The following is a 26,065-nucleotide window of genomic DNA, read 5'->3' on the forward strand; positions in this document are numbered from 1 at the left end:
ATACGAAATATTTTGTGTCGTTTTGTGTCGCTGTTCGCCAACAGTACTAATTTATTTGAAACAAACTTGGTTTGTTGTGATATCACAGAAGTCTGCACACTCTAGCTGCTCTAGCTTTTATACTTTTTGAGAATCAGGCGTCAAACAAGACGGACAGACTAACGGACGGACGGACGGACTGACATGGCTATATCGACTCGGCTATTGATGTATATACTTTATGGGGTCGAAAACGCTTCCTTCTGAGTGTTACACACACATTAACTTTCACCAGAAATCAAATACACCCCTATGCTCATTGAGTATCGGTCATAAAAATACAATTGTCTGATTTTATTTATTAGCTTGCAGAGGCAAGAACCGGTAATCCCACCACAACATACCAAATATTAAAGATCGCATTCGATAATTTTGCTTTCGATTTATTTTTATGGAAATGCGTGTCGTGTCTCTCTATTCGATTATTCGCATTGCTTCTGCGTCTGCTTGAGTTTATATTTATATTTATAGTTATATTTATTTCAGTATATATGTATATAGTTATTATGTGTTTCCGAATATGTGTGCCAACGTGCACAACATTGTGTTCTGTTTTTGATTTTTCGTTTGGCTTTACGCTTACTTAACACAGAGATATAGAAGAATTATTTCAATGCGATCCGGATGCTAAACCGCCTTTCTTATTACCCCTGGATGCAGGGCGAGCCGCGTGGCTGTGGATTCCGGTGTCCAGTGTCCGGCTCCAGGGCTTAAATCTAAGTGTGGGTGGTTGGAATTGTTGCAATTGAATCGTGATTTATAGTTAATTCTTGGGCTCTGTCCGTTCGATATTGGTGATTAAATATATTTGCGTTTAATTGCGATAATTAGCATGAATCATTGATGCTGATACGAGTACACATGTACGTGCATATAGTACAACTATAATACAGTCACAGACAAGCGTACAAAGATATTTGGTTTGCGGTTCTCGCTTTGCAGCTGTATCGCGCATACGTCCCGTGGCCCAGCAACATCAATAAGTATCCGGCCGTGCATGAATTATGCAGAGCAACTACACCAATAAGAAGAGCTGCAAACAACTATGGGTTAAATACTAGTACATTTATTATAATTATTTATTAATACGCCTATTAATGCGTCCTATGAAAAAAAAAATTACGAGTACACACTAAATTATGCACGAGGGCTGCCACGACAGTTCTACGATTCCAGAATAGGGTTCAGACACGCATATTTATTCGGGTATTGTAAAATTTTAGTTTTGTGTTACAAACTCTGCCTCTGTGAGCGCCCCATCATCACCATGTGATTTCCGAATATTGTTCGATCCCATTCGTAGAAGAGCAACAGTCGAGTCGAACAGTCAACCAGCACCTTTCAGCCTGTTCATTCTGCCTCGCAACCCAAGCCAATAGATGCCCCCATTCGGAGCTCACTGCAGCAGTCCGCTGACTGTGAAGGTGGTCGCCGTGGCCGCGAGGATCATGCGGTTCGTGGGAGTGGCCTCCGTGCGATTCGATGGTGCTTCTGCCTGCCGCCAGAACTGGATTCCTGACAGCGTCGCCGAGGTGCGATTGACCCGCTCTGATGGCGAATCGTCGCGTCGTGTCCTTACCGCCCGCGCCTGCGCCTGCGGTCACGACGACATGTACGTGCACTGCGTCTTGGGCTGGGGCTCTGTCTGCTCGATGGGCTGGATGGCGGCCCGCTTCCAGTAGTCGCGCACTGTCTCCACGGTCTCCATGATGCGGAGAAAGTTGCGGCCGGCTAGCATGGCCACGTCCTCTTCGCTCCAGTTGTGGTCCTCGAGCAGGGCGGCCAGGAGTTCCGGGTACTTGGAGACATCCTCCAGGCCCAAAGGCGGCAGCTCAATACCGTCGTAGCCCGCTCCGAGGCCAATGTGCTGTATGCCGGCAATGGCCCGCACATACTTGATGTGTTCGATGACGTCCTGGAGCCGAGCCTGTCGGCCGCAGGCCACGTCCTCCGAGTCGAAGCTGAGCATGATGAGGCCACCGTTCTCGGCCACCAGCCGCAGGATATCGTCGGGCACGTTACGCGTCGAATTGCACAGCTGGCGCGCTGCAGAGTGCGAGAAGATGACGGGCGCCCGTGTCACCTGCAACACGTCCCTGGCTGTGGCGTCCGAACTGTGCGAGAGGTCGATCATCATGCCCAGACGGTTCATTTCGCGCACGATTGCCTTGCCAAAGGGCGTAAGGCCCTGCTCCATGGGTGAGGCACTGGATCCGGCCCAGGAAACGTCGCAGCGGTGCGTCAGGCTCAGGTAGCGTGCGCCCAGCGAGTAGAAGGAGCGCAGCACACCCAGCGAGGAGCCAATCGTGTGTCCCCCCTCCACACCGATCAGCGAGGCCAGCAGACCGCGGCGGTGCGCCTCCACAATGTCCTGCGAGGAGGTCGCCAGTACCGTCTCACGCGCGTACATGTCCGAAAGGCGCCGCACGATGTCGATTTGCTCCAGTGCCAGCTGGACGGCGTCCAAGCCCTGTGCCTCGCACGGCACGTACGCCGACCTGCAAGTGACGAAAAAAGGGGAAAGGTTAGCCGACTTTTATAGGCCACTGTGTGGGGTTAAAGGGCTAACTGCAAAGCTTTTCCGAAAGTCTAACTTTTAAGGTTTTTTTTGTACGAGGATATGCCTTACGAGACAGGAAGGCAGGGTTCTAAGATATCAAATATTTTGTGTGGCATTTCCTTCATACCGAACACCGTTTAATTGGAGAGTTCAAAGGTTAATAGCTAGGAGAATCGAGTCAAAAGAGCAATTGCACTCGAAGCCCAGCAGAGAGGGAGTGGGAGACACAGCTGCATCCGAATTCCAACCAAAGTTCGACATTGTCGACCATTGTCGAAATGAAAAGCCAAATTGGCGGAAAGTTACGCTTGCGCCATCTGGTGGTCTGGGGCATGTGGCTGCACGGTGGAGTGGTGGAGCTCTTCCTCAAAATGAACTCAAGTCGATTGCCCATCAGCGTTTTTTCCCCAGCTGCAGCTGTCTGCCGCCTGTCAAATCGTTTTGCCCTGCCAGACGAAGTCTGCCCAGAACCAGGCCCAGACCCAGGTCCAGAGCCAGAGACAGGAGGAGCGGTTGCTGGCAAAATACTGGGTGGGCGGGGCAGACAGGTTGGCTGCTTGCCCCGTGGCACACGACCGGCTGCCAAATTTTATTTTGCAGTCAAATTGTTGGCAGCTTTTTATTGCCGCGCAGGGAGCGAGGGTAGGCGGCTGTTGTTTTGGGGGCGTGCCAGCCGGTTGTATGCATCGATGTTTTGGCCCATGTGCACGGGTCAGATCTCTCTGGCCCCTGGTAACTGGCAACTGCCGGAGGCCGCCATCGAATCGACTTGATTGCCGTTTTATGTGACTTTTCAATTTTCATGATTTGGCTGGTAGCTTCATTTCCATTACGTATCCGCCCCATTGAACATGCCCATTTCTTTTGGGTATACGAAGACATGTACGAGTACCAGTACGTGTGTGTACATCCAATTTAAACGTGATTTAAATCACGGCATATTGTACGTCCCAAATAATGTGAAAGCTCTTCACCTAATGTCGGTGCTTGTGCTTGCTGCAAATACTGCTCCCTGGTTGTGGCCCCAAAAGTTCTGCCCCACGAAAACTGATCATACTCCATAATCGATGTATACATAATGCAAATTTCGTATCGCTCTTGGACTTTTACTCACCAAACTTGAACGCTGACGAGACCCTGCTTGAGCCGCTCCATGTCGGTCTGTGCCCAGGCCGGCCGGGCCCACAGGGACTTATGGTCGAGGTCGTGGCTAAGGTGGAGCTCCAGGCTGCTGTGAGCGTACTTGCGCACGTTCCAGGCGTAGTTGTTGTGGCCATCGACGAGTGGCACGTCACGCAGAATGCGGCGGACGATCCTCAGTCTTTGGGCGTGCGAGTTGCGGCTGGGCGCCGTGAAGAAGTGCTGGTAGGCGAGCGTGGCCGCAATGGCCAGCAGGCAGATGGCGCTGACCAGAGTGAGGGCCACCAGCCACGATCCGCGCCGTCCCTTGTGGGCCGCATCCGCTCCGGCGCTGGTCTTGCGTGCAGCCTTGCCCTTGGCCTTTCCGGAGCCGGCCGCTCCTGCCGACGAGCTCAGCGACGTGGGTGATTTGGCGTCCAGGCCCACGATGTCGCCGCCGACCACAACGCCGCCCGCCAGTCCGCTGCCAAAGTTCACCTTAGACTTCTGTATGCTGGCAATCTCTCCGCCGGAGTCGCTGTTGGAAATGGAGTTCTGGCGGGATAGAGTACGGCGGATGTTCGAGTGTTCGGTGACGTCTGGGAGGCCCCCAAAGCCAGTTGTCTGCGAAAATAGAGCGAGAGAGAGAGAGAGTGAGGGAAATGTTTCAACAATGTTTCAATGATGGGCGGGGGGTGGCGTTAGTAGTGCATATCCAGCGCTCCAGTCGGAAAGTTGCTTCATTAAAAGAACGTCAAAGTTTTCTCCGTTGATTTTGTGCCCTAATTAAAACTGCAGCAGAAGATGGAAACTTTTAGCGCTCTGCAATATTCATAACTGGCATGAAACATCAACACGAAACTTTTTAATGAACCGAATAACCATATCAGAATCAATATAATGGCCCATCCCACACACCCCACAGCCCACACACCTCACGCACTCCGTGTCCGTCTCCGTGTTCGTGTTGCCCAACGAGTGATGGAAGAATCTCAGTTGTTGGGCTAATCCGGGTCCGACATAATTAAGCCTCAGTCATAATTCATAAGCCTGGGCCACATGTGTCCCCAGGTCCGAATCCCCAAACTTCAGTCCTCGCATCTTTGGATCGGAGCGGGAAGAGGAAACTTTGTCGTGCAAAAGTTATGTCGTGGCATAAAGTTTTGCCCGAGGCAGGCAATGATTTGTTTATATGGCGACTGCCTGAGGAATTATGCCAAACTGTGTGCAAAGTACAAATCAAATCTAACTACGAACATTGCCCCGCATAGACGAGGGCGCCGAGGGATCCCATGCGTGAAGCGAAACTGGAAACAAACTTAAAACATTGCCAGCGGCAGGACGAAACTTAGGGATCTCCAAGATGGGAATGTGCTTCTATTCCAGAAATATGGATACGAGTTGCTATATTGTATCACAGAATATGCTATGTATTTAGCAATGGAAAATTCTGCCATTTGGGAAATACTAGAGAAAATTACCATTTCATAGAAATAATAAGGTAATTAAGACTCTAATGGAATTGAATAATGAATCAGGAATAGGATTCACAGATAGCTCGAGAATCAGAAAGGCAGTGCACATCTTTACATAGAGAATTTTCTTCAATGGATGAAAGATTTTCATTCATTTTCATTTCAAAGTTGTTCATTACAGTTTCATGTTTTGTTTTTGTTCTTGTTTCAAAGGCTGCTCTTGTTTGAGCACTTGATGGCTTTCCCTGGGGTGCGGCTAATTAGCTGGAAAATCGGCATCACACGGCGTATGAGCAATGTGCAGATGAAAGAGAGTTGCGTTTCTCCGACTGCCGGCTGCCGGCTGTCTTTGGTTGTCGGGCGTGGAATTAATTAAATTAAATTAAATACAGCCACAAAGGCAGACACTATGCGGCCAATGACCGCGTCACAAAGTGCGTGTTTCACTTCAAACTATTTTTAATTATGAATTTCAAACAGCATTCAGCCGGCATCCGCTGCCGCTGCAGGGAAATTAACCGACTTTCCCTTCATAAAAAGCTGGGGAAACTTTTCCGCGGCTCCCCGAAAGCAATAAAAACGATGGCAAGTCGTCCGTTGGGGAAAACTTTCGGCGGAGGGTGTGCGAAAATTCATCTCAATTTATTCAATTTTTAATAAAAATGCAAATATTTTACGTGCTGCCGCTGCCGTTCCACCCTGCTGCTGCTGTACTGCATCGCATACAGACATTATTTTTTGGCTAGATTCTGCGTTTAAATAAAATTCGCAAAGTTTTGGAGCCAGCGTTCGGTTAAAAGGCGCTTCATTGTACGGAACTGCACTTTTTCCGTGCGGGCGGGAGTCCTCCCACGGGCTCGGAGGTGGTTTGTCAGGGACAGGGTTACGGACAGCTGGGCGTGACACCACCACCACCACCAGCAGCAGTAGCAGCAGCAGCAGCAGCAGCAAGAGCATCGCAAAAGTTTGTTTGTCGACGGAGGTCGCATCATCGTCATCGCGGCGTCACACGCAAGAGCTCCGGCTGTACGCCAGGAAGCAGATCTGGCCACATTTTCCGCAGCTTTGGCAGGCGACAGAGCCGCAGAGCTGCCCGAAAAATTCATGGACTCGGACGTCCGTCCGTCTGTCCCACAGGTTTGCCATAGTTTTGAAACTTTATAATTAGTTTAGCCGAGGTCGTGTCCTGTCCTGACATGCCACCGAAAATCATGGGAAAACTACAACAAATCCTAATTATGATGGAAACATTTTGGAACTTGAGCTAGTGAAGTTAACAGGCAGTTCATCTGAGTCTGTTTACACTTCATTGTTTGCAGTAAACCGAAGATTGGGATGCATTGGGTATTCATGAGTAGTATTTGAGTATTTAATACCTCCCCATAGGTCAACTCTCACAATTCGTTTGGCCCTTTCGAACCGTATACCCGGTACACAATCATGGGCGTGGTCAGAAGGCAAAGTGAGTGCAATGGAGATATTCGGACTGAAAAGTGGGCGGAGATGGAGATGAATGATGTGATGGCGCTTGTGCGTCTGGCGGACAGCGCTCAAATTGGCTGCATTGTTGCTCCATGTTCCATGGCCCGCAGCAGGGACTCGTCCAATTGAGTTTTAAATAAAAATGAGCAGACGATGCAGCATCAGCAACAATGGCAGCAACCTGCAACACGTCACCATCACCACCGCCATCAGTTTTAGCTTCAGCTTCAGCGCCCTCCACGTTACAGGAATCAGAGTCAGAGTCAGAGCCATTCAGTTTGTAGAAAAGGCAGGCACAGGCGGCAACAGGACCATAGTCAGCAAGGACAATAGCAATGAAAGCAGCGGCACAAAAAATAGAAACAGGAGCAAGAAAAACTGTAACGGAATGCTTTATAGTTTCCGCCATTATTTTCCCTTTTGCAGCGGCAGTTTTTAGCAGCACTCTGGCTTGTGTTTTGCTTTTCGCTCCGAGAATTTAGTCCGAGACTAAAAACAACTAAAATCTGTGCCGCATATGCAGTAGCAGCAACAACAGCAACAGCAGCTGCAGCAGAAGCCAACGGGTTGGTTCGGGCGACTGGTGGCACTAACACAGGGTGTGTGGTGGGGACAAGGACATGGACAGGGACAGGGACAGGACAGCCAGCCCCCGTGGGGCACTCTTGTGTGTGCTGAAAAGTATTTGTCATGCCATATCTCATGCCCGCTACATACATCATGTTGTACGCGGCACTCGTGGGAAACAAAGCAAATCCATTCCATAAATATTCGCGAGCAACACTAGCGAACACCAAGGTAGACAGAGCGAGGGGACATGGGGTGTACATTGTTGCACCCCTTACCGGTGGTACGAGTGCCACTTTGGTTACGTTTTAGCGGATTCGCAGAGATTTTGATTTATTATTTACCTAACACGAGATTACCTTAAACGATTCGAGAACAAGATTAACTACTGTCGAAATTACGAGTAGTGCCGTATTTCGTCCCGCGAGGTATGAGATATGACTTTAATCAGAACGTGGATACACGAAATAACTCGTGAAAATATACTAGTGAGGAACCTAACCATTAAAAAAAACTTGGAGGTGTGGTCTCCTTCTCAATGTATAGCTGGAGGAGGTGAAACAGTTCCGGCAAGGATACAAAATTCTTTATTTTAAGAAACACATTTCACATTGAAGATAAAAATATTACTCCAAATTGTTGAGTTATGTGTTCTTATGGGGTAAGCATAAGAAGTCAATTTCATTTATCTTTTTGGGCAATTTACTCTCTTGTTTGTGTCGTGTTGGGTCGTTTTCAGATTACTCTGATTCTCGCTCCTCCATCCTGGAGGCAAGGCAACTTTTGTGGCAAGTTTTGTAGACAATGCAACAAACTTTTCCACAAATTTATTGAGTGGCCATGAGTGTTGATTATGATTGATTTGCTCATGAAGAAAAACTAATGTACATGGAATTTGTGGCAAACTTTATCAATTCTCTCCCATTGTACGGGCGCAATGGCCCGTTGTCCGAGTGGTCCGGAGAGAGAGAGAGAGCGAGAGAGCGAGAGAGAGAAAGAGAGAGAGAGAGACAGAGGGAGAGTAGTCACTGGGGAGCTCGCTGTGGGGTGCCGGAGTAGTCCTGGGCATCCAGTCCTCGAATGCGGTATCGTTGCCCCGTCTGTTGTCGTGTCAGCGTTGGCAAGTTTTTAGTTTTTCAAATATCATTTGTCCATTTCACGCTGATGGACAGCAGCTTCGCCCTCGCCCTAGCCCTCTCCGGGTGCCTGCCCTTCTCTGGAAGCCCACAATTTGCCTTGTGGCTGCCACGTAATTTCTCCCTTCCGTGCTGGACTTGCCCCAACATCAGACCCATTCAAATGCGGCAACAGAAGGTCCGAACCCGCAACCGAACCCGGGCCCGGAGAACAGTGCCCGCCGCTGGCATCGGCCACAATGGCTGTGTTAGTGTTTCGCATTTCGTTTGTTTGTTCTGCCGTCCCCCTGGGACGTCCTGGGACGTCCTACTATGTGTACGATGACCGAGGACTGTCGGCACACGCCTTAGCCCTGTACAGTTCATATCTATATCTGCGGCTGTGGCTATGACTGTGACTGCGCAAGCGGATTCGAAGCGTTTTAAGTGTTTGTTAAACAGTTTAAAGTTGACGATTGGCTTATCCACACCATGGTCAATAGATGGCCGGTCGGGGGTTTTAGAATAACTGAATTATCTGATCCGAGTTCCGCATCCGCTGGGCTGACTAATGGCTGCCATCAGTGGGAAAGTTTAACTGATGATGAAGAAGTTTTCTGTGCCGCAAACAATCGAATAAAAGTTGTGTGTATCTCAAAGTCGGTGGGTCGGTGGATCGCTTCCTCGTTGGGGAAATTGGTAACTTCGCGCGAAAGTCACGTGCCCGCTAACAGAGTGTTTCCATCATTCCGACGAGGAATTTATGGAGCCTGACAGCAGAAGGCAATCGCCATGGACACAAAGGAAGCACGCCACACGCAGCACCACGCGAACAATGGATGTGGCAGGGATGGACCGTCACCATCCCATCCCCAGGGATGGTCGGGCATGGTCGGGAATGGTCGAAATTGACGCTCAGCCACATCCATCAATCAGGACTCCTTCGCAAAGACTATTTTCCGCAGCAGCGTGCGAAGAGCTTGACACTCGGGCCATGGCCAAAACTATCCTCCAACGAAACACGGCAAATGCTGTGCAGAGTGAAAAGTTTATCCACAGCAGAAAATGCGAACGCGGCAGGAGTCGGTTGTGGGGATGTCGGGATGTGGCCGTGGCAAGACAATGGACGGTCAGAGCAAACTATTGGCAAACTCCATGACGAGAAGCGACATGGATAAGGAGCGAAAGTCGCGGTAGCTCCAACGGGGCTTATGGGGAGCGTGGAAGTAACGACGATTCTGATGGTTTTGCCGAAACGCATAAGGAAAGGGCTCCGAGGGTAGCCAGCCCGGAATTTGCATCATTTAATTTATTATTCAAATGTGAACAAATGGCGCCGGCGGCCAAAGATGACAGTCCTAGCCGTGAGTAATGGCCGCTAAGGACAATTGCCCCAGCGCACTCTGTCTTTGGTTCTGCACGAGCTCGAAAGGATGCAACCGCACTGAGAGAAACTGGGGGAAAACCCCAGAAATCAAAGGATTCCGTCTAACAATCTTTAAATTAGATTTTCACCAGAAAGTAAGTCTTTTCCCCAGTGCACAATTTTCCATCTTCTCTGCTGCAGCTATGGGGTTGACTGGCTTCTTGGGTAGTTCTTTCTGTTCTCGAATTTGCGTTTGCCAGTTTGTTGTCGGTCCGAGCCAAAGCTGTGCTCTCCGATAGGGATCCTGCGATGAACTTGATACGCCCCAGTCCCTAGTCTCCCATGTCCGTTGTCCGTTGTCCGCAACCCAAACAAATTGAGTTACATGCAAATAATCGTTTGTCTGGTGCTCTGCAAGGATGTGTGTGTAAATAGAATCGCTGGCATTTGTCACGGATTGTCCCCAGCCCTGGGTCTCTGCGCCATCTGTCAGATATTGACAGCAGACAGCAAACACCCACGTAACATAGTACAGAAATCCTTCCCTTATATACATATATATAAATGTATATATAAACCCTTCTTAGTGCTCCCATGACTCATATATGTAGTACTTTATTTCTTGCACTGCGTTACAGTTTAGGTGTTAAAACATCAATATTTATGGCCAAGAGCTTTAGGGGGCTCTTAAGATTTATACCAGCTGGAAGCTGGATGGCTGCCAACCACAGGATGAGCTGTGCTGTAACTCGTTTTCCCGACTGCCGGCAGCAGGATACCAATTTCTTTTCGTGTAAATCAACATATTCATGCAACCACAAATACGAGTAGTAGTTCAACATTCATGCAGTCGCATTTGCATTGGTTTACGCAACTTTTTGACTCCACACCGCACCTCAACGCAATCGCAACAGATTTGCAACAGACCCAATTTGCATATTTCCACATGCAATTTCCATGCATCAGAGCTGCACCACAGCTACGAGACTTATCGTAGCAGAATGTGCCCGGGGCACGGCATGTATGTGTATGTAGATGAGCGGTTTTCAAAACCTAATTTCCGGAGCCATAGGTTTCCCGGAGAGGGAACCTCGATTTAGTCAGTATTTCGATTCGCCCTTTGAGTGTTTTTCCCTATCAAACAAAATGGCACCTCCATTCCGGCGGATCTCATCCAGGGAGTATCGTATGGCACCGTTTAATGAGAGGATGCGGATATGGCAAATCGTAATGCCGCCGGGTTCCATGAAAGCAGCGGATCCCTATCTAGATGGAATAAAAATAAGATGGCACGGCCATATCCACATCCCCATACCGTTCAAGGACAGGTCGTTAGATTCTTTTAAGACACAGTGTTGCCAGCCAAATCGCGGCACGCACACAAAGATCCGGCAATAATCGTAAATGCCTCCCACACTCCCTGTCTGTGTGGGCGTTGGTGTTGAATGGGAATCTTTAAGATAATCGTTAGCCCCTCCACGCACCTGGTAGTCCATGTAGTTGTCGAAGTGCATGTAGGAGCAGCCTCCGACGGTGCCGTCGCCGGGCAGCGGTATGGGCAGGCCGTTCTCGTCCAGCTCCATGGCGGGTGGGGGCGGCGGCGAGGGTGGCGGCAGATTGTCACCCTTGAAGGAGACACGCTTGGGCTTGCTGTGGCCGCTGAGTCGCCGGCCACGGCCCAGGGTGCCCGAGGCCATCATGTAGGCGAGCGAGCCGCAGCCCACGACGGCGTCCTGCTGCTGGTGGTGGTGCTGCAGCGACTGGAGGCCGCAGCCGCCGAAGCGGAAGTGTGGCATGCAGGTGGTGGTGCCTCCGCCAGCGCCGCACTCGCTGCCCTCAAAGTCGCTCTCGACGTCCGCCACAAAGGCGGCCGGCTGAAAGCCGCGCGGCAGTGTCGCAGCTCCCGCCGGATGCGGAGCAGATGTCGGCACGGCGGGCGCCCGCCCCAGCGTACCCGTGCAGAGGATGTTTACGGGCTGTGGATGCTGTTGCAGCTGGATTGTGTTTGGAAGCTGTTCGCCGCCGTGCAAGAGCGCCAATTCGCCGCCATTCGCCCCGTCCGTTGTCAGGAATTGCGTGGGCTGCAGCTGATAGTAGTGCTCCAGGACGCCGCCTGGGCCAGCCCCTACTCCGGCAGCGCCTCCTGCTCCTCCGTCTGGCGCTGAGACGCCGGCTGTTCCAGCTGCGGGGGCCAGCAGGGCGGTTGGTATCACCATGATGGGCATCATGCCGGGCGGTGCGGAGCCCACTGCTCCACCGCCAGCGGCGCCCGCCTGCAGCATCTCCATTTGGCACATCTCCTCGTAGCTTAGAGGACGCAGGTGCTCCATAGTGCCTGGGCGTGGCCCTTCGCGTCACTTCTCACACTTTTGGCACAATACGAGTACAATTCTGCTCTGTGATTTCGGACAATCTATTGTATCTCCGGGTTTTTTCCGTGTCTGGGCCTTCCACCTGTACACACAAACATACACAGAGAGGGGCAGACACTCCACCACACTCCCACGGCGAAAGCTCTCACACACACGAGCACGTACACGTAGATGAATACAGAAGCAGACTGGGGGACTGGGAAAGAAGATTACGCGCGCGTTCTCCTGACGATTCTCACATGGCGCCGCGACCCGTGCGTTCTTTTTTTTCGTCGACTTTATTCCGCGACAGTCCTGCAGCTACTGAGGCAGCCTCCAATCTCTGGAGGCCTCTGGGCCTCCAATTCGCCGCCTCTCTGCCGCTCAGACTCTCAGTCTCCTGTGCAGCGGAGGCGCATGCGCGGTTTGGAGTCCACTCCGCTCCTGGCTCTCTTCCCACCCGTACCCCCGCTCTCCCACCGATGCTTGGCGGGTTTTGTTTTGATTCCGTTTCGTGGGAGTGGATTTGGGTGCGGGAATTGGGGTTGGCCTAGAGGAGTCGATGGGTTACCACCCTACGTCGCTGGAGCCATGTTGATTCTGGTCCGTCGTGGGAAATTAAAATTCTTTCCATCTGCCTCCCAACTCGAATACAAGATTTTAATTGCCGCTTCCCGCGAGGTGCAGTGCACCAGAAATAGTAACAACCACCGCAGCAGTAGGAGTTGGAGTAAGAGTAGGAGTAGGAGTAGGAGCTGGATCGGGAGCAGGTACTGGTAGACCTTCGCACACCACTGCAACCAACTGTTGCCCCACCCCCATGGAGCTGATGAGCGCCTCAGTGGACAGACCTGCTTGAATGTGTTCTGATTGCATTACCGAAGCTTTCCAGCTACGGATAGCGAATCATAATGTATACTGAAGAACATATTAAATGGAGAGCATATGTATTCCCCTGGAATCCAGCTGTGCAAAGATTGCTCTTTATGGTTCGATGGATAGATTGAGTTGATGGATTAATTGGAATTATCGACACATTTTCTTTGAAGTAAATGGCTCCCAAACATCATCTTGCGGTTCCCACCACAACAAGTCGGTTCCCCTGACAATGCCATAAAATTCATAATCGACTTAATTCCGAAGAAATTCGAATATATGAACTCGAGTACACGGTCAATTTGGTTACTGTGCACGCTGCGGATTAAAAGCTTAAGGACGGGAAGGGAATCTCCGAATATTTATTCGAAAATATGACGCAGATTACTTCATTGGCCTTTGGAGTTTTGTATTTTTTGTGCTTTAAATTGTGTACTACATGTGTAAGTGGCACCTTCTATGGCGGTCATGCCACCTATGTTAACATGGGGTATGTGTATGTCCAGGCTTTTTATTGATGGGGTAATCAAGAAGTGGAAAATAATATCGAGTTTTTGCTCCAGATAAAAGTGGCATCGGAATTTGTTTGAGAGGAGAGCTCTCCCTACCATTCGTATCAGAACTTTTATCTGCAGTCCGACAAAAACAACAACAAATTGCTTGATACTGTGGAAAACAAACAGGAGTCCCAAAATTTATGCACTAAATAAGTGAATTCAGGCAGCATCAAGATAGAGCTTAAAACATTTGTCGGGAGCACGCAGTATCGGGCATGGAAATCTAGACAGAATGAGCTCTACCGTAGCCCGCACAGTGGGCACTCCCGCCATCCCGCCACCCCGCCACCCGGCCACCCAGCCAGAGGCACGGCCACTATTTTGTTGGCTCCGAACGGGGGGGCGCACCTGCGGCGATGTTCCATTTGGGACACAGATGTACTTGTACTCGCGGAACGAGACCCAAACCCAGCTGGAAATGTCTTGAGCAGGTTTCTGACTTGACTTTTTACACGTGCCACGCTATGAAGGGTATAAATCTTGTCAGTATTCGGTCGAGGAATCGGCTGTGATGGCATGCATTTTGAAGCTATACAGAACTCTGATTTGGTTTGACTTTGGACACCATATCTTCACTGCGATGGCAGGTATCATATAGTCGGAAGGTTGGAAAGTACTTTCATATCAATTTTTACCTTTTTGTGCTGCCATTCGGTTGCTGTTGTATTTTTTTTAGCAGTCTTCCCCCCGTCCCACCCATTCGAAATCCCTGGGAGTACTCTTGTTGCCACCGACCTCCCCCCCCTCCCCACTTCATTTACATTTGTTTCATCCTATTATCCCGGTTAACCGTACCGCGTTCCCACAACTGTATGGCCACCAGCATCCGTGCCCGCACCAGCACCCGTATGGCTATGGCCCCCCACCCGTGCCATTTGTCAAGTTCTGCTAGCGACTTCGGCCCGCGGCTTTTTGTAATTACACAGCCATGGAGGCCGGGTAAATGAAAGCGGCTTAAAAAAGCAGAGCGCTGGGGTTTGCGGTGCTCGTTAAAATTTGTTGCCTCTCTCTCTCGCGTCCCGATTGTTGTTGGTTCTCGGATGGTTGTTGGCGCCGCTGTTGCCGATTTAGTGCAATGGCAGAACGGCGCTGGATGGAAGGTATTTCGATGGGAAATGCCAAGCGGATTGAAACAGAGCCGCCACACAGACTCGACACAGAAAGCGTCGCCCGGCCGTGATTCATGATCCATACCCTTTCGGATGCGCACTTTAATGCTTATTCAGTTTTCCCAACAATTAAGTGTTTTAATCATCGACTAGCTCCTATCGCAATAGCTATGGGTTGGGGGGGAAGCTGGATGTATGCCTCTATCATACGGTTGATTTACTACCCAAACAGCTGTGAAATATCATGGCCGGACCCCGTAGCTAACCAAACGGAAATAGGTCTAGAATATGCATACATACATATGTATGTATGTATGTTAATATCGTATACGTATACAGACCACTTTAAAGTTGGGGCTTAATGAAAAATACTGGTATTCTGGCAGCTGGTTTTGATTCGATTATAATTATTTTGAATGAACGGAAAGGCATGCTGAAGTACAGTACAGTATTTCTGCTCTTCTTGCTTTTTGTTTCCAATCTTTCCACAGAACAAAACGAGCACCGTAATCGCTGGTTTATCCTCACTCCGGCGGACAGCTTGTTTACACCCATATTTATCAATGCTGTCCGCAATGCGGAATCGACTGGGGTCTGGGGATGGGACGGGGATGGGGCTAAAAGTTTTGAGCAACTCTTGTGGATAAATCAACTGGCATTAGGACTGGCTGCTGCAACAAGATAAATAAATTAACTCGTTCAAGTCGGCTGACAGATGGACTTAGTGGGCATCATGGGCATCATGGGATGGCAGACGGAGTAGAGTCCTTCCCGCCCCCTGAAACAAGTCGCCAAAAACGCATGAATCCTGGCTAATTTATGGCTAATTATGACATCTTCTCGTCGAGCCACAATAAGCACCATATGCCGCGTGCTAGGCAGGTAGGTATGCGGCTGCCAATTGTCTGGCATCCTTCTTGGCAGCTCCTCCTCGTGTACACCCAGCGCGACAGAGCTCGGGCTTGCCCCATGAATGGCTCGTTAATGAAGTGCCCTGTTACGAGCAGCTTACCAACGTAATACATTTTTATGATCGCAAACGGAATTATAACTGCCGGCCATGTGGATGTCCACAATGCGTTCTAGCTGGGTCACGAGCTATCAGGTCCTGCACCCCTCACCGACCGACACCACCCCATTCATTTTCCTTCACACCAGGCACAGCCATGCACCGCTTCAGTCACATAACGATTCATTCGACCTTCCCGCTGGGGCAGTTGCGTAGACAAACATCATTGGCATTTTGGTTTGAAGTTTCTGAGTGCCAATTAACTGGGAACCAGTCCCGTGCTCCCCACCTGAACGGATGGCGAACGCAGCCAGAGAGTGGTCCTCTGACCCTCTCGATTGGCTACTGTGACCCATACACAGTGGATATGCTCTGACACGAACTATATCTCCATATGTATATCTATCTATACGAGTATAAAGATAGATAGAATCCTAAAACTGTAGCAGCAATTTTTTGTTTGGGCTAAGAGTTCCTAAATCAAATTTAATTATTCAGATTTGAAGATTTATCTCTCTTAAGATTTATGATTAAGAAGATACTTTTTATAATTGTATAATTTTGTAGCTTCTATGGACTCTCAGCAGCTTCATTGGCCTGCGTTGAGTCCTGCCGTCCTGACTCTTGGAAAGACAGCGATAGCATCGTAAACTTGGTCATCAACACGTAGCCCCATTCGGGATACTTCAACCACACACAACAACTCGTCAAGGACCCCAAACGACGAGGCAGCCACGTGCCGTAAAGCTCCCCTACCGCCCGCCAACCCTCCCGCCTGCCAACAAGGGAGGAGGCGTCGCTCGGCGAGCTTTTAAATTAAATCACAAAATGGGGATAGAGCGACTTGGGCAGCAGCCCACGCAGCCCGCTAAACCAGATAAATAAACCCTTTGGCCGCAGTCCTTGGGGTCCTGCGGGCACAAGGAAGAGACCTGCTCCTTAGCACCGGACAGGAGCTGTGAGGACAGGAAGTCAGTTTGAAAGCCAGCGATGGCAGCCTTGTGTGGCGCTTGCCAATTCGGTGGCCGGTCTCGGGCTCCAAAAGGGATAATGGCATGAAATCCAGCTGAATGAAAAGAAAGCGGCAAATCATGTTAAGAGATTTAAATTGGATTAGTTGTCATGTGAGTGGGTCTGTGTGCTGTGGGGGGGTGCGTGGTTACGGGTGTCAGTGTCAGCCTGCGCCGACGATGGCTGTGAAGCCATCTGCACCTCGAAGTCCTGCCAGGGGCCCGCCACTCGCTCATCTTGACATCAATTTTGTCACTTGATTCCACCTCCTTTTGCATTTGTTTTTTTTGTGCCGTGCCTGGCCCCTTCCTTTATTTATTCTGCATGCTTGACACAATTCCTCGTCGAGAGCTTACGGCTCGAGTGTCTGTTTCTCCGGCCCTCGATGCCATTCACTCTATCTGCTCTTTCGCAGTCCCCCAGCCCCAGAGCCAGACAGAGCCCCAGTATCTGCATTTGACAAGTCTCTCGCTCTCCTCCCCACACGATGCGAGGGTCATCTTCCAGCGAAAGTACCTTCCATCACTGTTCATTTTCCTTGGCTCGTCCATGAGTGACACACAAGGAAAAGACGTCAGCTACGGAGCGCTCAACATCTAATAAAAATATCACGCTAAGGAATGATTGCTTATAGTAATGCAAATGATTTACGGCCACAGAGAAAGTACACGTTACGTGGCATATATATTCAGGATTTAATTTTCTTTCCAACATGAAACAATCATGAACCATCATGAGGTCCTTATGGATACCAAGCGTTTTATCTTAGTAATCAACAAGTCGGTTACGAAATAATTTAATTTAAAAAGTGATTGTCCGATTGTCCCTTCGCCTAGGCTTCGGGGCTCTCGAGTGATGGCTTTTTCCGGTACTTCACCTTGGAGGTGTATATATCGTAGCCAAGGCTCATAGAGTTGTCGTAGAAGACACGATATCGGGGCTTGATGAGGAAAAAGTTGATGAACTGGGCGGCCGGCCAAACGGTCCACTCGGCCATGTAAAGGAGGACTGCCTTCTCCATGACCTCCGCTTGGAACTCCTCCCAGCTCTGGCGCTCCAGCAATCCCATGGTTATGAAGAAGACGGTGATGTAGAACGGCGAACAGATGACCTGGTCCAGCAGTATCTTGCGCATCACAGTCCCAATGCTGCGTGTCGGATACCGATAGTCCAGATACTGGTACCAGAAGTGACACACAAAGCCCACCGTGAAGCCGCCAATGCCCATGCGGAAAGTGCGCATCCTGTTCCAACCATCGATCTCCCCCACATAGCGTTCGTACGACTGCTCAATGGTGTCGCCCACCATGCTGAGGCTGATCGAAATGCCGAGGTTTGTGTAGAGCAGGTACCTCTTGCTAAAGGCGATGCTGTGACAACGATTCAAACTCTGCACCACCCTCCTCCACCGGGTCCGAGAGAACATTTACCCTACTTTTTGGCGGTCCTGCTAGACATCGACCCGAGCTTCACAGAAACGAACAATAATGTGGCAGCCTGAGATGGGCCTACTGTGTCTGAATATTTATCACTTCGTATATAAATTCTTCCTGACTTAAATGAAAAACTTAATTGAATTCTTCCAGTCTCTTGATCCCTGATCCCTAACCCAAGGCGTAGGCCAATAGCATAATGGTCTGATCCATACTCCTTATTATAGAAGTCGAGTTTTTTGTTCAGAGGTAGAACTGAATGAGTTTGTTTATCAGATTTTGTCCCTAGGGCACCTTGCGAGCTCCTGTATGCACTCGCCTAGAAGAGGGTACTCCTCCAAATGATGGAATGGCCATATTATCTAGAACTTGAACCGTTAAGCATTGACAAAGTTAGATAGAGATACACATGGTCCCACTGCTGGGAAATCCTACGTTTGGTGGACACATCGGGAGGCCCTGGAATCTGCTGCTTCAGTGTACACCGTGTTCAGTCGTGTCCAAGCTCACGCTTCCTATGGGTATGTCTAAGCTTTTCTGTTCTCTCCCTCTCATATTGATCCAGATACTCAGCGGAACTTAAGGCAGGTGCTAAGCCCAATTCAACGCTGGAAGGAAGTCAAAAGTCCAATCAAAATTCCAATGTAAATGCTGCAATTCCCATTAAAGTAAAACTCAAAACTGTGTGTTTCGGAAAGGAATCGGAAAGGTGTTGCAGGATTAGGGCGAGTCCTCATTTAGGTCGGAAAACAAAGAACAAACAGGCAATGAAATCAATTTGGCGTCAGAAACTGGAAATGAGTTTTGGGAGGGGATTTGCTGAGGTTCCATCCGGAATCCCACGCACAAAGCCGCGAACACACAAGCACAAAGCGCCCTGGGCGAGGGATAGGGCTCGGGATAGCCACTGCCGTTGAAAGGATCAAAAAGGGTTGCGCATAAAAATCGCTTCGCTCGGCATTCAAATGAGGATGCTCCTCCACACATTTGTTGCTCTGCAGCCCCATGCCTTGGGTTCGAGGCCTCCAGCGCCCGGCTGGGTGTCGGGGAGTTAATGCTGCCAAATCATTCGCACGCGATTCCAAACCGCAGACCGAACCCTTCCCCGTAGGGAAATCAATGTGTGTGTATGCATATGGAGGCGGGTCCTGGTCCCCCACTATCCCTTTCCCCTTTCCCCGTTCCCCTGTCCCAACCTTCACGCACTGGGCTATGAATTGAAAAATATTTACGGCTTTCGACATTCTGCGCTAAAATCCAATTTTATTTTTATATTTTGTCGAAAATCCGCCATAAAACGAGGCTACGCCACAGTGACACCCTCGCCCATGGCCCATCGCCCGTTTCCGGACTCTGGAGGCCGCCGTCTCCCCCGGCCTCCGGTTGTCAATTCAAAAGCGGGAACCGTAAATTCGGCTTTGCATCTTGTTTGCTGCCTGTATCCTGGCTCCCCTGTATCAACTCTGCTCTGGCTCTGACAGGAGGTTAGAATGCCATGCCACGGCCACGGGCAGGGGAAGGGACAGGGGCATCTGTTTCATTAGCTCGGCCTGCGCTCGACAGATGAATCTACCGCCGAATCTACGGCCCCATTGTCATGCGATGCATTACGAGTATTTACCAGCATTAAATATTCGGATTCTAGAATGCAAATGCGGGCAATATTCGAGTGTCATAGAAACATAGAAGCCCAGCACTGAGATCATCCAATAGCGAAATGGAAAACACGAAAAACAACTTTAATTTGGGCTGATTCTCGTAATAAATTAAATGCTTTGTCTGTCTATCTACATATGTATGTATGTATTGTACATTATAAATTATTGAAGGAAAACACTGGGGAAAATTGGGACGATTGTCCTGTTTCGAATTAATTATAATTAATAATTATTAGGGCTGCTCTTAGAATATTTAGGGGACATTCATTAAGGTAATATAATGATAATGCCCCTCAAAACATTATTCTTCATCTATACGGGTTGTATTAAATGGATATTTCTTGCTGAAGATGCTAAGATTCAGATGGATGAATTCAGATATCCAACGAGGCATACAGAATATTCAAAAATGTCCTTTTTTTAATCTCTCATAAGAATTTCATAGCAACCAGGTCTCATCACGTTGTGGACTGTTGAACTTCAAGACCTTTCCTTTCAAAAAAAAGGTTCCCGCCATTGAATGCTGACTCGGTCTGTTTCGGAACCTCCATCAAAGAGCCCTCTAGGCCTAATTCTTTGTGCAAATGAAATGTTGTTTACAAGAGTTTTCTATTTACATACTCGCACTCCACTCCACTCCGCTCCACGCTACTCCTCCTGGTCCTCATTCACGTCCACGTCCACATCCAACTCCCCAAGGAACAGCACTCGGCACACAGGAGAGATATACTGTGTCGCCTGTCCTGCGGCAGGACACACAACTACAAGTACGGGAGTACGGCGCTGGATGCTCGCCAGTGCCATAGAGCGTGACGGCAGAGACCCGCCGAAAAGGGAATGAAAAGGGGAGTGCATTTTCATAGTTTTTCCCACTTTGTTATGCTGATTTTTCACATTTTTCGTTTCCTATCCGTTTTGTCTGCTCTGTCCACTCGGGGGGTTTTTTTTTGTCCTGTCTCGTTCGTTCCGCTCTCAATTTTTTCCTGGCACTGGATCCAAATAGATGTGGGTCTAGGCTTTCGGACTAGGGACTGTGTTCGTGCCAGGGTTTTTGGATGGGTTGTGATGTGTTATGGTCTGTAGCTGGGTATGGAGCATGTGTGCATTTTAATTGAATTTTTCATTTCGCTCAATGAAAGCAAAAGCCGAATATGCAGCCAGCCAGCCGCAAAAAGTGTCATAATCCCCTCCTGGCCGCTCCTGAAACCAGCGGTCATGGAAAAGCACAACTCACGGACTCGTGGACTCATGGACTCGTGGACTCATGGACTCGTGGACTCGTGGAAGCCAGCGGATAGGAGGAGTTCATTGGATTGGTTCTATTACTTGAACACAGATCAGCGTTCCGCCTAATATATTTTGCAAATCACTCCCTAATTGATTTTGAATCGATTTTGAATGACATTTTAGTTCATGTTCGGCTCGTGGCTTTATTTTCCAGCGGTTGGTTGCTCTCGACTTCTGTTTATGCAAATTAAATCAAAATGTGATTTTAATGGGATTTCCAACACGGTAAGCAACGAGTGAGGACACGAGATGCTGGTTGCAATGATGGCCAATGGTGTGGCAGTCGAAAAGTTTCGTTTAGTTTGTTCAGTGTGAAACAAATCTGTGGTTCGGAAGTATTGAATCGTTGCAGGAGCGGCCTCTATTTGGTCCAGCGATGGGAGATTGTCCACAGACTCAAATCCATTCCGGAAAACCAAACTTATTTAATTAGTGGAAGGGAAACTCTGAAATCTGGGGCTGCCATCCGCCTCTGCTTGCATGCGATAGGAGGGCTCAAAACATGAACTCTTTTCTAAGGATATAGAAGCAGAGGTTAACACAAGATAAAATACCATAAATTATTTCATAAAATAGCACAAACCGTATAAAATTACAAATATTTGGAAAAAAGGGGTTCTATTTTGTGTTGGTCCTTTATTTTCATGCGACATGTATGCCCATATGTACATTTTAGCAAATTCAGCATGTTTCATTTTCAAATCTCTGTGGTGTGCTCTCTGTTTACGTAAATGCGATATTTGCCAACAATCAATTTGCATATAAATAATAAATTATGCATACAATCACACATATGTACATATGTGGCATTTTTGCATGGGAATAGCGAACATTATTTAATTTCAAGCGTTTCGTCATACGAGTAGAAGCGATATTTATTAAGGTAATTAAACGGCAAGGGACCATAATTATAATTAAGTATAAACTTAAAGAATCAAGGTCATAAATTGTTATGGTAAAGCGATTATCGTAGCTAAAGTTCTGACAGAGATTAAAAATTTCAAATCAATCATTCTATGATCTACTATGGAATATCCGCTTGAAGGGCATTATCCATGAATTACCCGAAGAAAGAACACTTTTAAAGGAATAACTATCTTTCAGGTTATCTTCCAGTCGAGACAAACTTTCTTATGGGTCACAAATGGAATTCGAGAATGTGATCTGCAAATGTCAAAGGTCAATTGACTCGACTGCAGTCAACACCGGCCCGATGTGGATGTGGCTCAACTCCAGGCACATTTGAATAGCGCCGGAGGGAAAAGTAAGTCAGTTACGTTAACGGGAAGCGTAACGAGCAAATAGTCAATATGGCGGCGGCATTGCCAGTCGTGCCAATTTCGTTTGAGCAAACAAACAACACGAGCAGCCACGCCACCCTGTCAGCATGTGTTAACCCGGTCACCACCCTGGTAACCCTGTCAGCCCTGCCCAAACAGTGCTCCACTTGGCTCCCCTCTTCCGCTGGCTACCTGGACGATACGATGCAAAGAGACAAAAGAGCAACAAAGTGCCAGTGAGAGATCTGGCAGGTGGCTGATGGTAAAGCGGACAGGTGGACAGGTCGACAGGTACAGGACTGTCGCAGGTGGGACACCTGATTATCGGGGGTTGGACTGGAGGACTGGAGAACAGGAGGACGAGAGGTGGCTCTTTATGAGGCGCAAAATGTCATACATCATGCGACAGTGCCGGCAGGTTGTACCGTGTTTCAGCACGTTCGCTGTCGTCGGGTTCGGAGAAACGTCACCATCATCCATCCACAAGGCGGAACGAGATTGGGTTGGGGTTAGGTCGAGATTGGGTTGCAGCGGAGCGGTGGAACGCCAGGCATGCAGAAAACAACGTCAACAGCGCGGATTTGTAACAGAGACGGAACTGCTAACGCCTGATACGAAAAACGAGTGCTCTTTGATAGGGGTTCTCCGCATCATCATTCTATCCCATCCCATAATCCACATCCACTTCTCCCTCCTCATCATTATCATCATCTTCATGTTGCGCTGGAACGAAGTGAACTGCTGGCTGTTGGCCTGGGATGGGGACAGGGACAGGGACAGGGACATGGACAGGGACAGCGACAAGGAGAGAAGTACCTTCTCGAGATAGGCATTCGCGCCGAGCTAAGTGGCACACGAAGCGCTAAACTATTAAGCACATGCTGCCACACTGCCACAAGGAGCCGTTGCCATTGCCGTTGCACGACAGTCCCTAGATCCCCACTTTCTGCCAGTCATGATTGCTGGGGTAAATGATACACGAGAGGGAGCCCGAGCCCGAGCCCGAGCTCGCCCAGGAAGTGCTCTCCTCTGTTCGTCTGGCTCTAGATAAATCATGCACACAATCCTGTTGTCCGGGGCTGTGGGCTACGCCCCAGGTCTGTCTCAGGTCTGTGAGATTACGACATACATTTTGGGCCGCCAGCACGTTCGGATATTTCATTTTGTCAAAGCGAGCACCTTCTCCCTTCGAGAGTTGTGCAAGTGACAGATTATTGGGTACAAATGGAAGATGATGTGTATGGGCTTCCCTTTGCAATCCAATGGCTAAAGTTCTGAATACAAAAAGTAATTAAATCAATTAAAAACAGCCCAGAATGCAGTGTTCTACAGAGATTTCAAATCGAAAAGGAAGTCCATAAATTTCTACGAAATTGATTAATTATCCTGCAAATTTTCTGTGGGCGTAATATCGCACAGCACGTGTCCTTCGCATTAGCACTGTGAAAAGAGAATGATGGCTGACTGGTGGCTGCTAAACTCGAATGTTTAAGCCATCACAAGAAGCCAAATTAGTAACATACACTACTACCTCCTCTCTCTCATGCACTGCCTCTGGATGAATAACTTCTGAAAGGCCCTGTGTGCAGGGGAGGAAGGCAGTGGGAGGGATGGGCGCCGTAATTAGAATAATTTTGCGCTGCGTTGCGCTTGGCAGCATTGCAAATGCAGCGCCATCTGTCGGAAGGTGGCTGCCAGGAGGCCCAGGACACAAAACAAACATCGCATGAGTGTGGGGTGTGTGGGGGCCACGTGGCACATGGACCTGGTCTGCAGTGCCGTGCATGACAAGCAGGTGCCAAGAGGAAAGGTCACCGAACCCAGCTGAGGAGAAGAGACTGTGTGTGTGCGAGCGTGCGGGGGAGGGGCGTCAGTGTCACGGCGTAATCATGGTAAAAGCAGGGCGCAAACACACACACACACACACACACACAAACACTCCCGGACGGACACATAGGACACACGGAGAGCAGAGGCTTGGCTTTAAATTACAAAAATTTAATTAGTTTCGCAGAGATTTTTCATTGGTCGCCGACGCGCACTTGACTTTGTGCCTTCGGATTTGCTCCTTTGCCGCTTGCTCTTTCCTTTGCCACTTTCCACTAATTTCCCCATCATCTGCGGTTGACTCGTTTTTATTGGAATCAGGCACAAGTCAGCCCTGAGCCTGCCGTATGTGCAGCTTCGCGGGGCTCCATTTTATTTTAATTAATTCCAATGGGCGTGTGGCAGCTGCGTCTGTCACTCGCTGGAGTCGAGGTGGCTGGAGTCGAGGAGTAGCCGAAATGATTATGAGTAATTAGTTTTAATGCGCTCCCAGCCGTCCTGGCTGTCCTGGCAACAGCCGGCTTTCTCTGTCCCTACCACACCTGAAGGCTGTCACGCCAGTGCCAGGTTCGAGGACTCGCCCTCTGGGCCCCCATTTGCCAGGTAAGCTCTGGCGTCCTTGCCAACAGCCACCTGTGCTGTTTCCTGGTACTATTTATGTTACTTTGCTACGAGCTTAATATTGCATTTATAAATCAGAGTGCCATATTTTCCTTTTGTGGCCAGCCATATAGGCTATTTTACTAATGACTAAATCCCTTTTTTCTTCGTCCTTTGATGGTGCATTTTCCATACAGACAGGGGATTATTGCCAAAAAGCTACAAATTGATGCTCGCCCGAATAGTAAATGAAGAAATTTCCAATTTCGACTGGTGTTTCCCGTCCAGACAGCCTTGCTGGCCGAACAGATGGGCACTGCTTGGCCCCCTCTGGGCCTGACCTATGACTATATGAGGTTACAGTTCTTCTACTAGTTATGCAATAGATTTGACATCTTCTATTTGGAAATGCACTGCCTTGAAAACTGCATGCATCTTTACAGCTGCATGATTTTGTATCAAATAGATCAATTTATTGTGTACTTTCTTGTAAGATGATTGACTCTGTGTGTGCGTGTGTGAGAGGCCAACCACCAACAGCTTTGAAATGAATCAAATGCAACGGACATCTGCTTGGCTCTTGGCGCATTTGCTTGATTAAATGGGCTTATGATATTCTCATAGCTGTGATTGCTTTAATATGCATCAAAGGACTACAAAATATATGATTAAATACATATATCAGCAGGATAGGATAAATCACTAAAGAGGGTTTGCGACATTACCAAATAAAATTGTACTTCACATAAACACAAGCAATTTTTAAATTTTCAGAAAAATGTAATAACAATTGTTGGTACAAGCTGTTGATATTCTTTTTGTTTGTTTTGGCAGCAAATAAATGGCACAAGAAATAATTAACATTTCACTGATTGAACCTACAAAAAAAAACCCATTGCATCAATGAATAAATGATTAAAAACTTAAATTTGAGAACGAAAAACTGACAGCTGTGGATTCAAAAGTCCAGGAAAATTGCATCGAAGCTTCAGATTTGATTAAATTTAAGCAGTTCCGATCCAGCACGAAGGCTTACCGGCCAAAAGCCAAAAACAAAGTCATAAATCAAATCCAATCATAAACGGGATTGGTGTCCCTTGTTTTCCTTTTGATCGCTTTCGCAAATAGAAAAGTGTCAACAAAATATTTACAGGGATTAAAGAAGCTTCCGTGGAACATGGGAAAAAACCTCACACGAATATGCTGGAGGATGCTGGAGGACGGGTTGCAGTCAAATCAAAGCAGGAGAATCAGGAGCATCGGAGGTAGGTAGAGTGTGCAGCAAGCCAATGTGGAACGCTTATAAGCATGCAGGAAAAATGGAAAAATTGCGGAAACAGAGAC

General features: G+C 48.5%; 2 protein-coding genes across 3 annotated transcripts in view; both read right to left on the reverse strand.

Moving 5' to 3' along the window:
* Positions 1 to 404: 404 nt before the first annotated feature.
* Positions 405 to 26,065, reverse strand: part of LOC4813773 (uncharacterized) — an 82,477-nt gene continuing 56,816 nt past the window's right edge. The window contains exons 1-3 of one of the 2 annotated variants that reach the window (XM_033382556.1): positions 11,208 to 12,397; positions 3,714 to 4,342; positions 405 to 2,537 (exon numbers count right to left, since the gene is read on the reverse strand). In XM_033382556.1, the coding sequence (XP_033238447.1) occupies positions 1,640 to 2,537; positions 3,714 to 4,342; positions 11,208 to 12,053 (2,373 nt within the window). In that variant the 5' untranslated portion in view covers positions 12,054 to 12,397 and the 3' untranslated portion in view covers positions 405 to 1,639. Of the gene's footprint in view, positions 2,538 to 3,713; positions 4,343 to 11,207; positions 12,398 to 26,065 lie in introns of those variants that run through there. The other variant, XM_001353236.4, reaches the window with a different exon arrangement.
* LOC4813689 (mpv17-like protein 2) lies at positions 17,302 to 18,150 on the reverse strand. Its single transcript, XM_001353238.4, has one exon. It carries the CDS (start codon positions 18,060 to 18,062, stop codon positions 17,469 to 17,471), a length of 594 nt encoding a protein of 197 aa, XP_001353274.3. The 5' UTR covers positions 18,063 to 18,150; the 3' UTR covers positions 17,302 to 17,468.

The sequence above is a fragment of the Drosophila pseudoobscura genome, chromosome X (genome assembly GCF_009870125.1).
Source record: "Drosophila pseudoobscura strain MV-25-SWS-2005 chromosome X, UCI_Dpse_MV25, whole genome shotgun sequence".
Lineage (NCBI taxonomy): Eukaryota > Metazoa > Arthropoda > Insecta > Diptera > Drosophilidae > Drosophila > Drosophila pseudoobscura.

Coding starts and splice junctions, on each gene's coding strand:
- LOC4813689 (XM_001353238.4), bottom strand. CDS start 18,062: ATGTTCTCTCGGACCCGGTGGAGGAGGGTGGTGCAGAGTTTGAATCGT.